This window comes from Coffea eugenioides, chromosome 10 (assembly GCF_003713205.1).
Source record: "Coffea eugenioides isolate CCC68of chromosome 10, Ceug_1.0, whole genome shotgun sequence".
In the NCBI taxonomy this organism is placed as follows: domain Eukaryota; kingdom Viridiplantae; phylum Streptophyta; class Magnoliopsida; order Gentianales; family Rubiaceae; genus Coffea; species Coffea eugenioides.
Genome location: NC_040044.1, coordinates 4,978,691 through 4,991,655, shown reverse-complemented (window position 1 = coordinate 4,991,655; position 12,965 = coordinate 4,978,691). Strand labels below are relative to the sequence as shown.

The 12,965-nt window shown below is 35.9% G+C and overlaps 1 protein-coding gene across 1 annotated transcript; it reads left to right on the top strand.

Annotated features, from left to right (window-relative positions):
• The first annotated feature begins 5,970 nt into the window (after positions 1 to 5,970).
• LOC113749696 (U-box domain-containing protein 4-like) lies at positions 5,971 to 8,665 on the top strand. The gene is made up of 2 exons (XM_027293522.1): positions 5,971 to 7,212; positions 8,063 to 8,665. The coding sequence occupies exons 1-2, from the start codon at positions 6,208 to 6,210 to the stop codon at positions 8,159 to 8,161; spliced, it is 1,104 nt and encodes a 367-aa protein (XP_027149323.1). The 5' UTR covers positions 5,971 to 6,207; the 3' UTR covers positions 8,162 to 8,665.
• Positions 8,666 to 12,965: the final 4,300 nt, after the last annotated feature.

Here is a 12,965-nt window from a genome sequence, read left to right as displayed (position 1 = left end):
GGTTTCAAGTTTCAACCCTTTTTTTTTTAAAACCTTTTCTTATCTGTTGTCTTTCCCGAAAAGATATCATCATATTCTTACGAGATTGCTGCCACCGGCAATTTCTTGTCGGACAAGAAGGATGCTCAGACGATGTCGTCTTGTGTTTTTGCTGATTTGACGATAGTTGGAATTTTTTATTGGGCTGGGCCTGACTTAGGCCTAGGATGGGTAGGTTGCGGTCATCCTCATCGGGATATAAAAGAAGTTGTGATCAAAGCTTGAATGTTAATTTTTTTTTTTTTGGGTAAATTCTCGGATGCTGAGTGATCACATTGGGTCTCGATTAATCCAAAGTCGAGCACAACAGGGAATATTTCCGGACGACTCTATTATAGCTAGTTTGTGAGTTGAGGATACTAAAGAAAAGAAGAGAAAAGTTAAGTTATGGGAGAAAAGAAAGGATAAGAAAAGAAGAGAAGAGATTTTAATGTTGTTTGGGAGTTTATGAAAAAAAAGAGGTAATTTTGGACACATAAATAAATAAATATTTCATTCAAAAGCTTTTTAGGGGTAGAATGGGCAATTTAAAAAACTTTTTGCTGCCTTTCTTTGCTTTCCTTTGCTTTCTGGCCGACTTGGGCCGGAAATTTTTTTTAAACTGTAGCTGTTTCTTCCTTCTTCCAATTCCGTCTGTTTCTTTTCCTTTTCCTTTCACTTAAAACTCTCAAATGTGGGAGATGCAGCCTTTCTCTTCTATTCCTTTCTTTTCCGTTCAAATCTCATCTCCCAAACTAGCTTTTAGTGTTTTATTCTCCAACCATAAGATTTGCTCGATTCTAGGGTATCTTTTTTTACGACTCTATTAATATTATATTCTCTGATCACAATATTTGAATTTAAAATTTTATTTAAGAGATATCGAAGTCCGCTTTCTCAAATTAGTAGATTAGCCTTATCAGTTGTATATCAATTGAATTGATTCGACCATTACTTAACGAACAAGTATGGTATTCTTCTTCTTCTTCTTATGGTTCTGATTTTTCAACTAATCAAATGCTTCGAGTGATCAAAGATAATACTAAGGGTAAAGGTGTCTGAGGTCCACTTAGGCGGTGTAGCTGTCTCTTATATCCCATCAAAATGTGACATTATTTTAATTAGTTCCTACAGCCGAAAGGGAGTGATTCCAAATGAAACTTCCTTCTTTTGGTTAAGAATGCAAATCAGTGCTCACTTGCTTTCGTGAGTTTCCTATTTCGACATAAAAGCCATTTCAAATATTTTATATGAATACTTAATCAGTCTTTAGAAGCTTTTTCAATGGAGTTACTGTGATTCCCACAATAGAATCACCACATTGGATGTTCGAATGGAATGTGATTGGTATATGAACGCCGCCAGGTTCATGAGAGTCTTTAGTGTGTTTGTATAGGAGGTTATTTGAAATGATTATTTAAAAAAAAATATTATAGCACTTTTTTAATGTGATGTATGTAAAATAAAAAAAATTAAAAAATATTTTGATGATACAAATAAATCAATGTGTGTAAATAAGGTACAAATAATGTGCATTCCAAACAAATAGTTTGATTATTTTGGCGTGCGATTTCTGATTCAGGGTCCAAGCCATTAATGTAAATTAAGAAGAAATAGTATGGAAAAAAAAAAAGAGCCTTGAAGTATATTTAACTCTAGATAACATTCTGCACCCCTACGCCCCACCAACACCACCCCCCAACCACCAAAAAAAAAAGAAAAAAAAAAGGGAACTAGACCAAAACTAAAAAAGAAAAAGGGCACTAAAAAAATGAGAAAGAAAATAGAAGTATGGGCTGAGGTATCTGGAAATTGACGGTTGCCCACCTTTCTCAGAGATGGTAGTTGGGCTCACTTGAAATTTTCAATCCAAAAGGAATTTAGTCGTCCATTCAAAAGCTTCGAATGCCATCAATTGTGTGTTTCCACTGTTAGGTCCGCAAATAATTTATTTGCGGTAAAAAGTTTTCTTATTTTAAAATCCCTTGTGGCTTATCTTTTGCGAATTGTGCCCACTAGAACAGGATGAATATAATTAAATTAAGGATGAATATAATTAAATTAAGCAGCCCGATTAAGAGAAGCCCAAAAAAGAAAAATGGAAAAAGCAAAATGCAATGCCTACAATTTTCAGCTCCCACGTTTTGATATCTTTATTTGACAAGTGTGAACAAAACCCCATTAAAAGCAGCATGGGTTATTATAACCCCATAAGTTTAATTGCTTTTGCTGTAGTGTGGTCTAAATGGAAAAAAAATCCCTTCACAGGATTGCTTGATAACTTCCTTCCTCACCAGTAATAATACCTAAAAAAAAGAAAAGCAAAAGAACCTGAAGAAATTTTCTTGTTGTTTATCTATTAAATTTTTGCAACATTCGAGACACGTTTTGTTACTCCCTCCGTCCCACTCCCATACAGTTTAAGAAAAATTAGTTAATTTTGTTGAAAGAGTAAATCCAATATACTGTTTTGGTAAAATACCCTTACGAGGATGATTAATCATTATACCTTTACATAAATTATTATAACAATATTGATGAAAAATTGCACCATTCAATGCATGAACCAAAGCAATTATTTATCGAAAGTCAACTCTATTAAATAAAGTAGATTATATATATCACAAAATACATTAAATAAGGATATTTTAGAGAAATTAAAAGTTAACTAAGGCCTTGTTTGGACAGCAATTTTCCAAACCGTGCCTAAATCCAGAAAAATTCTTTAATTTTGTATCATCCGTACAAAAATCTCACTCAAACCGTGCTTAAAAGTTTCACTTGCGGGCAAAACCAATCAATGAGGTTGGAGAAAATTGTAAGGTTTGTGGGAGGTGATTTTGTCAATGACGTTTGACTAGACAGTTCCATAATAAAAGCATCTTAATGGCACCATGCACATTTAATAAACAGAAAATAATTATGCAGATCATGATCATGGCAGCACCACTAGTTTTATTCCCAAGTTGGTTGAGTTGCTGTGGCTCCCTCAAACTGATCTCATGCATTGTAGCGTATCCGTTCCGTAGCTCTAACTTCCGAAGACTTGTCTGGCTCTTCAATCACACAGAAGAGTCTACCAGAGATGTTGATGTCAATAGCTGAAAAAACGAAGAATTGATCAAGAACTTGCACCGGAGCTGTTTTGAACTTTCGGTTATCTTCCAAGTACAACAATTTTCAATGTTGGTAGCTAATGTTTCCTTTTTTTGGCTTCTCGTCTTCCACAGCCGTTTACTTCTTACCAGGTCCTCACACGGAGAATTTAAATGATATCATCATCAGATTGAGATGGCTTCCTATGGAAAAATATACCCATACAAGGAAAGCAACTTTGGCCTTTTTTGAAGGAAGCGCTTTCGATGTGGATTTGTTTGGTGTTGAATGCGTTGTTCGTTCCCTTTTTTTTTCCCCCCTCTAAATGGTCATTTATTTCTTTAATTAGAATCACACGTTATTGAAACGAAGTGAGTTGTTGTAGTCAATTAAACGTTTTTGAACCATTCAAATTCATAGTGTATCGTTTTATTCAGTTTCGAGGAAGAATATTTGAGGAATTGCATTTATGAAAACAAACTTGAGTGTACCACCGTTTTCAAATGTATAACGATTAACTATTAAGTAGTAAGTATATACTAATATGAAAATGAAATAGGACGAAGTGGATCATATAACAAACACATAGTTGGCTATATAATACAGTTGTGCATCTTCATTGATACTACTGTGACAAGAGATCCCAAATATTTCCTCTGTGCCATTGAAAATGTCATACTTTTTTATTTTGGAACGTCCCAAAACATTTGTCATGTTGAAAAAGTTAAAATATGTTTTAGTCTCTCTTTCCAATATAACCCTTTTTTCTAATCATATACATGTTACCATTCAAATTTAAAATTTGAATTTGTGGGATTAAAATTGAAAAAAAAAAACACAAAAATCACAATTAAATTACTATTCTTAAAAAGTTGGATTCCCAAAACACGACTAAATAATTGGAACGGATGGAATAGAAAACTACCCCTCGTCCTGACTCGCAAAATATCGCCGGACAATTTTTTGAGTTTGCAACCACCGGTTGGAAACTCACGGTTTTTTATTTTCTATTTTTTTTCTTAAGGTGACACCGTGGTATTTATGTACCCCTCTTCTATATGCTCTAGAAATAGTTGACTCTTGAGTTCTTAAAAGAGCAGCCTAATTTGCGAGACAAAAGTCAATAGTTGAAGATGTAAACTGTTTTATGGGCAAGATGTCAACTTTTGCATTAGCAATACCAGTTTTCGATCGGTCACTCCAACTGTTTTTCGATAATTTTCGTGGCACATAAACTAGCAAGAAATTTAAACATCCCTCCCAGAAAAGCATGCAGCTTCTTCCCTCTACTCTGCGATGGCAATTTAACAACTAACTAGTTTTTGAAGATAATTACCCGAGTGAAGAATTAGGTATATGTAAATTCATCTATGTGTAACTCTAGCTAAACTTGTAATTTTACACGTTCAAATTAAATGTGTAAATTCACCTATCCAACTTTTGAATTTTTGGAACGAATAAAAAGTTGAGTTTGCATCTCAAACAGACTTCAACCACTCCGTCAAATACTATAGAATTTGATAAGTACATCTGACACTACCTTGGCTAAATTGAATATTCGAAAATAGTCGCTTTTTGGATTAAATAATTTGTTGTCAAATCTATAAGCTCATACTTCTTCTCACTTGAATTGTTAAGCCATTTAAAATAAGGGAATTGACATTTGTATTAGTTGAAACAAGAGATTTGAAATCTGTGCCGCGAAAAGTATGCCCACGGACAAATCTAAGTGAAATGAACGCCATAATATATTGTACAAGTCTAGTTTGAATTCTTCTTCGAACTTGAACTACGTCTAATAAGGCTTTGTTTGGATAGTCAAAAGAAAAATTGTTTCGTTTTTCGCGAATATATTTTTCAATCATCTTTTTACATCACATATATCAAATCGCTACAGTAATTTTTTTTTTTAAAAATTCAGAAAAATGCAATCCAAACAAAGTTTTTAGCTCGTACAAGCAAGAAAAAATTGAATAAAAGTTAAATAATTTGATGTTTTTGTGTGTATTTTTTGTTTTATTCTCATTGAGTCGAAGTTTTGAGTCTAGATCGAAATCTCAACCGTTAGTCGTGTGTTATTTTTGTCATCAAGTCAATTTCATATTAATTCGCTAATCAATTTCAAAACGCAAGTAAAGTTGGAATTCGAATCATAAACCCCCACTAGGGTCTCCTTTACACTTTTTAGTTTAGAATCACAACGGATTTATTTCAATCTAGTAATGAATCAATTAATTTGAAACCCAAGTCATTATCGAGTAATGACGAGAGATAAACGTCTAAAATGTTCAATCTAACTTTATTTTTATCAAATGATTCCCACAGTAATCCATCTAAAACCCCCTACGTTTATTCATGTTTTACGTTGTATATCCATGATGAAGTAGTTGAATGATGAGCAGCTTTACCAATCCAATCGACAGGGAAAAGAAAAGAAAAAGAAAATCTAATGAACCTGAGAGACGAGAGAAGGCAGAAAACTAAAGAAAACAAGAGAGACCTGGGACGGATGACGGGGGAACTGGGACTGGGATGTTGGGAGAGACTTTCCCAAAGCAACCATCGAATAACGAACCTTCTTTCCATGCACGCGTGAAAAGAAAACAAGACAGACTCTGGAAATCTTCACACGTGCTCTTCTCTACGCTTCTGCACGTGTCCTCCTTCCCACCCTCTAACCATCAAAAAAAAAAAAAAAAAAGGCCAATACCACCTCTGTCCCCCGGAAAGCATCCCCCTTCCAAACAAACCCCAACATCAGCCCCACCCCAATCCCATCCCCACAAAAACAATCCCAATATATACAAATATATATATATATATATATGTAAAACCCACTCACCATATTATTCATATTCTTTTCTTCCCCTGCCTTCGCCTATTATTGAACTCCCCACTCCCCCCGAACTCCACACCCACTTGCTGGCTAGCTCCATGAAAATGGCTATGATCAACTCATAGCTAGGTCTTATACAGGTAACTACCTCAAAAGGGCCCATACAACCTCAAACGCTGTCGTTTTCGGTCTTCACCTCCCCTCCAGGCTCCATCCACCTAATTCTTGATGTACTAATCCCATTTTTTGCACTAGAAATGGAAACAGAGGTCCAGTCCAATAGTTTTACCTATATGGGGCGAAGCTTCAGCGGCCTCAGCATCCACGATGGTTCTTCCTCCGCTTTCAGCGACTGCAACAGCGACAGATCCGGCGAATTCCCCACCGCTTCTTCCCAGAGCCGACGTCTACTTATCGCTTGCGCCTCCTCCGAAAACAACAACTACTCCTCTGACGAACTGATCCGCCAGCTCGTCTCCGATCTTAATTCTCCCTCCCCTGAAGACCAAAAACAAGCCGCCTTGGAGCTCAGACTCCTCGCCAAAAACAAACCCGAGAATCGAATTAAGATTGCCGAGGCTGGCGCCATCAGACCATTGATTGATATCATTTCTTCCTCCACCGACTCTCAGCTGCATGAGTACGGCGTCACTGCAATTCTTAACCTCTCGCTCTGCGACGAAAATAAGGAAGTTATAGCGGCCGCCGGTGCCATAAAGCCGCTGATTAGAGCTTTGAAAGTGGGAAACGCCGCGGCCAAAGAAAACGCCGCTTGTGCTTTACTAAGACTGTCGCAAGTTGATTCGAATAAAGCCGCTATCGGGAGGTCGGGGGCGATACCGCCGCTAGTGAATCTTCTAGAAAATGGGAATTTTCGGGGGAAAAAGGATGCATCGACGGCGCTTTATTCGTTGTGTTCGGTGAAAGATAACAAGGTGAGGGCTGTTCAAGCTGGGATAATGAAGCCGTTGGTGGAATTGATGGCGGACTTTCAGTCGAACATGGTGGACAAGTCAGCGTTTGTTTTGAGCTTGCTGGTATCGGTGGCGGAGGCCAGGGCGGCGCTAGTGGACGAAGGTGGGATTCCGGTGCTGGTGGAGATTGTGGAAGTTGGGACTCAACGGCAGAAGGAGATTGCGGTGGCTATACTATTGCAGCTGTGTGAAGATGGCCTGAGTTACCGGACTTTGGTGGCGCGGGAAGGAGCCATTCCTCCTCTGGTCGCTCTGTCTCAGGCCGGAACTAGTCGGGCTAAACAGAAGGTAATTTGAAAAAAAGAATTTTTGCAACTGTTTCACCTCTAGTTTCTGCCACGTCATTATTATTATTTTGCAAACTCCTGCCATGAAAGTTCTTCTTTGGGTAAAAAAAAAAAATGCTTTTTGCCATGAAGGAAAAAAAGATTTTTTTTTTTCTCTTTTTTTTTTGGGTTGGTCGGTGGCGACAAGTGGGAGGAAAACGTGGCTGCTTAATTTATGTAGTTAAAAATTTGGTAGTTTGGTGGAATATGTAGTCTTACTTTAATCATGACGTTAGTTAAGTTAGTGGGAAGATACTTTAATTGAGGGATAGTAAATGTAGTAATTAATCAAAGATGAAACATGATTAAGGAGAAGATTTTCTTGTATTGAAAGTTAAGCAGCCGTCTAATGAATAGGAAGGAAGGTAGGCTAAGAAATGAAGTGGAGGAACAAAAAGAAAAGATGACGATCTTTCCCTACTAAGAAGAGTAAAATTTGGTGGGAGCAAGCCATTCCTTTATGGGGAATGCAATAATAATAAATGTGACTTTGGCGATTGACTTAAACATGGTGGATTAGAATACAAGTCTTGTGAAATGACAAGGAGGAAATCGGCGAATTGTTCTCTTTTTCGTGTTCGTTGGATTTGGAAAAGATAATACCCAGAGTGAGTGAATGGCAGTAGTAGTAATTTCTTTCAGCAGCATAATTAGCATTTGACAGATGGAATTATTAGCCATTCAATTTACAAACTTCCTTCATTGATTATTACTGTATGTATGTATTATTATTATGTTTATGTGCATGTTGTTTTAATATCGTGACATTATTGTTTTGTCGTTTGTGGGGCATATGGTTGATTTGGTGGCAGGCGGAGATGCTGATTGGGCTCCTACGGCAACCGAGATCCGGCAACGCCGCTGCTCCTGCTGCCACTGCCAGGGCGTCTTCTGATGTGTCAGTTGCTTAGTAGCTGCTGCATCATGTCTACAACATGCCACATGGGGAGGCCATGCCACCGTCTCATCGTAGGCTTATCGGTTAGCGGTGGTTGCAAAGGGGGCTTGAAAAGAAAAGAAAAGAAAAGAAATACTAGTACGTACCACGGCACTAGTTCTGAGATATTTTAGTCTGATGATGAAAAAGAAAATAGATGGGAAAAAGGAGTAAGATCAAACTGTATATAAGCGGTCAATTGTAAATGAAAACTTCATAATGTAAATTGGTGAAAACTAATCATCATCACATCGGTTGCTTGGTTTGGGGTTTTTTTTTTTTTTTTTTTTTTTTTGTATTTTGAGGCAGTTTTGGCCTTCGGAGAAAAGAGCTTTTTGGATTTGGGTGAAGTTGAGGAGGCTTTGGTCTGTGGGTATTCCGTGGTTGGTTGTGCTTAGTTGTGTGTGCTATCGAAGTTTTTCACTTTTGACTTTATATCTTGAAAAGATGCGAATTCTGCCACCTTCTGGTTCTGGAAGACATTTGTCACTTGAAATTTCTTCTTTTTATTTGTTTTCTTTTTTTTTTCTTCTTCTTAAATGAAGAATTAATTGAACTTGTGGTGTACCAATGGATATAACGAATTGAAGAATTATTTTTGTTTGAGCGTTTTTCAGAAGATTAACGCGGTAACACTTTGGCGAAATGTGACGTGCATGAGGTTGAAAAGTAATTAAAAAATTATAGGAAGAATATTATCCTAAATTTCAAAAAAAAAAATTTCCAAAAATTGCAATCCCCTTCTATGGTGCATATGGGGCATGTGAATAGAAAAATTGGTTTGTTGAACATTTTTAATGTTAACGCTCATCAGCAACATTCAGAGTGACATATTTATTCAGAGTAATTAACAAGTTTTGATGTTGTTTTTATAAAAAATATTTATTAAAAAACTTTGATATATATAAAATAAAATAATAATTAAAAAATATATTTATAAAAAAACGTAAAAATTTTTGTAAAAAACTACGTTCTAATAGCAATTACTGGGTAAGCAGTAGTGACATTCGGAGTGACGTATTTATGGAACTGCTGATCTCTGTAGACGTCACAAACAAGTAATCATGATCATCTCTCCTCTTGCTTCCAATGGAGGCACAAACTATCGAAGTCTAACCATCCAATAAACACGAGAGCTAACGGAAGTCATTATAAATCTTCATTTTTCCCTCCAGGAATCTTTATTCTCAGTAAGTAAATGTGCAAATGAAGAATTGCCTAGTGGCTTGAGAATACCCACAAATCTCTTTTAAGATATAGAGATGCCCTTTTTCTCCATCTATGGCTCCACCGGAATTATCGCCAATTAGACACGTTTGCTACATAAGCACAAGTGGGTATCTGTTTTAACCCCCTTCTTTTTTTAGCTTTAACTTTTGAAATAGAATAAACTTGGACTGCCTGTGTGAACCGAACTGTAATTTTTATTGCTCCGTTTGGATTAGCCGTTCTTTGGGATGTTTTTGAAAAATTTTACTGTAACAGTGTATATGAAAACTTTTACTATAAATATTTTTTAAAATATTTGATATATTATATGAATGAAACGTTTGTTGAGTTATTTTTTATTTATATATTATTATAACATTATATTTAAAAAATTTATTTTTGAAAAAATAATCAATCCAAACGGAAACTCAGCCGGGATTTATGCCATAACATTCATCTTCAGGAAAAACGTCTAATCCAACACGGCGCCTTACATCTGCTATCAGAGGGCCCAAAAGATGGATTCGTATGGTCAATTTTAGAGATGGACAAAAGATAGCCTTCTTGCAATAAAAGCAGCATTTGCATTGATCCCTTGTACAAAAAAAATAAAAAAAGGGTACGATGCATTCATTGTCCTTGGAAAATCTGTTAAACTTTTTCGAGACAAAAAACATGTACTAGCCTTCCAAACGGGGCCTCTGATTAAAACAAGACCAAGAAGAAGCATCCGCGATCCAACCAAATTGAACTACAATAATTAATGTCAAAACAAAGGTGAGATTAGTGGAGTGCTATAATTAGTACTTCAATTATTTTAACTGAGAAAATATTCAAGAAGACGTGGGATAAGCGAGTACCAACAGCAGAATCAATTGTTTGCCAAACTAATCGCCAAAGGTGACAGCTACAATTGTTGAATCGTCCACGTACGGGAATTGCTTAAAATAATTGGAGCGAGACATTCTTACACATCAACAGTTAATTTCTTGCCCACATGTTTCATGTGCCAATTAGTACGTTTCAATGGCAACAATCAACGACTTACTTGTCATCCAGGCCGGTACACCGTAAATTTGTTGGCGAAAGGTCTGGGATTTGCTCTGATACGGCTCATCATAGATTTTAATGCACTCTACTACTTCATGCAAATTTTCAATAATATTTGAACAATCAATCATATATTTCCACAGATCTTCTTTTGAGCATGGGATCATTAGTTATTATTAACCTATGACGTGTTTTTTGAGAGTTTATATAAAATTTTACTATAATTTACTGTCATAAATTTTTGTGTATTTAATCAGCGTTGTTCGTGCACGTGATAGGTTTTGAAGAATAAGGCCAGGTGTTGGCTTGTTGTGGTCCATTTTGAATATGCAAATCCATGGACGAGAAATAGCACCGAATTATGACTTTTTGTAGGGTTGGGGATGGAAGAAGAAAGTTTGCAACAAAGGAATTTTGAAAATCTGCAAGACTAAAAAGAGCAAAGCCATCATATTTCTTCCTTCTTTTCTAATGTTTTTTAGCAGTGCAAAGGAAAAGAAAAAAGAAAAAGCGTGGATGAGAGATGATAAAGGAGAACGTGATCAAGAACTCATTTCCTTTCGCTCGCAACAGAACATATATGTGGCCATAAACAAAATTTTCCAACGTTCCCTTGATTGAAGTCAAAAACCCTAAAAGTAGAAAAGAGAATCCTATCACTTACCTTCACTTGTTTTGCTACACTTGGCAGGGCTGCTACGATTCAATTGAAAAACAAAGAACACTTGGTATGGTTCTTCACGACTCCCTCTTAAATCGGATCTATTTCTGCCAAATGTACGTTCTTTCTTAGTTAATTCGAGCAGTCTATTTTGGTACACAGATGTGAATGTCAGTGGGAAAAATTGACATCGGATCTGAACATTCTGAAGCATCGTTTGTTATGCAGCTTCCAATTTCACGTATATATTCTCCAGAGTCCAGATGCCAAATTATTGTGGTGGTTTCAATTTTTCAGGCTTTGAGAAGAGGTAGCTTTCTTTTAAGTATCGCTCCTGCTCCTTTGCTCATTTTCTAGCAAAATATATGCCAAAAAACGCGGTAAACAGAGAAAATTAATAATGTTGAAATTACAGTAAATTCTTCTCTCAAAATTTCCATCTTCTTGTGTTTTGAAGTGTCTCGTGCATATATTCGTCATACAGCATCAAACGTGACGGAAAATGAGTTTAAATAGAAGAATTGATGCAACAACTTGTCCCTTCAAACTTCAATTGTAGTAGACTAGTGCTATGGTGGGCAAACCAGGCTATGCACAATTTGTAAATATTAAAAGAAAATTCTTTAATGAATTGATTTCACCAAAAAAAAAATTTATTACTAAAGCAAAAAATTATAGATTTTTTTTTCCAGGCTTTTGAAATTAGTTAGTTAAACCTAATCCCAAATTTAACCTCAAAAGCTGGCAACTCTTGAGGCAAATTTGGGGACTTAACTACCCAATCCCCCAACCCCAAAGAAACGATGTGGGACTATGGGAAAGTTAGTAGGGAAGCCTCTACTAGGTCTTAAAGAAGAACCCACTTACCCCAGATACCTCCCCTGCGTTTTTGTCTTTTTTTTCCAGACTTTTAAAATTAGTTAGTTAAACCTAATCCCAAATTTAACCCCAAAAGCCGGCAACTCTTGAGGCAAACTTGGGGACTTAACTACCCAACTCACTTATAAATTTGTTTAGATAACCCATTTTTAATCAAAAAGAAAATTGTCATATCTTACATGTTTTGTAAAACTTTCATATTCTGTCAACCACATTCTTATTTGGGACAAAAAACGTCAACGGTCACTACACTATTGATCGGATCATGTTTTGGCCAGCAAACTATTTTTCATCAATAATTAGTCACTAAACAATTTAAACAGTAAACCTGTGATCATTTGGTCGATAATTGCTCTTAATTTGTAAAATTAGCAGTTAATCTGTGAAATAGGATCGCGTAGTTGCTGGACAAAATTGTCCTCGCACTTTGTCACGTCACGTGTACTGCTAATTTCACATATTAAGAGCAATAATTAACCAAATGGTCACGAGTTTACTAATTAATTGGTTTAGTGGCTAATTATTGACGAAAAATAGTTTGATGACCAAAATATGATCCGATTAATAGTTTAGTGGTCGTTAAGATTTTTTGCCCTTCTTATTATACACATATCACATAATAAAAAGTGCTAAAAATACTAAAATGATCTTCTATAGTGTAGTAGTTATTTATTAGTAATTTGGATGGTTGCATTGACTATCAACAAAACTTACGTACATTTTTTTTTGGTTGATACCACTTATGTATGGTTACACTAAAGTATTTACAACAATAATAAGACTTTGTCCTTTCATTATAATGGTAAAAATTGAGAGTTCAAAAAGCAACAAAAATTGTTTACATTGCGTGATGTTTCAAGTATGATGAAGACTCTCCAAAAAGGCAAGTACAGTAAACGACTATTCTACACAACTTATCTTGTTTGTGTTTTGGCAGTAGAGACGGAGGACTAAAGATTTCTCATAAACGAATTTTCTA

Coding starts and splice junctions, on each gene's coding strand:
- LOC113749696 (XM_027293522.1), top strand. CDS start 6,208: ATGGAAACAGAGGTCCAGTCCAATAGTTTTACCTATATGGGGCGAAGC. Junction 7,213..8,062: donor CTAGTCGGGCTAAACAGAAG/GTAATTTGAAAA, acceptor ATTTGGTGGCAG/GCGGAGATGCTGATTGGGCT.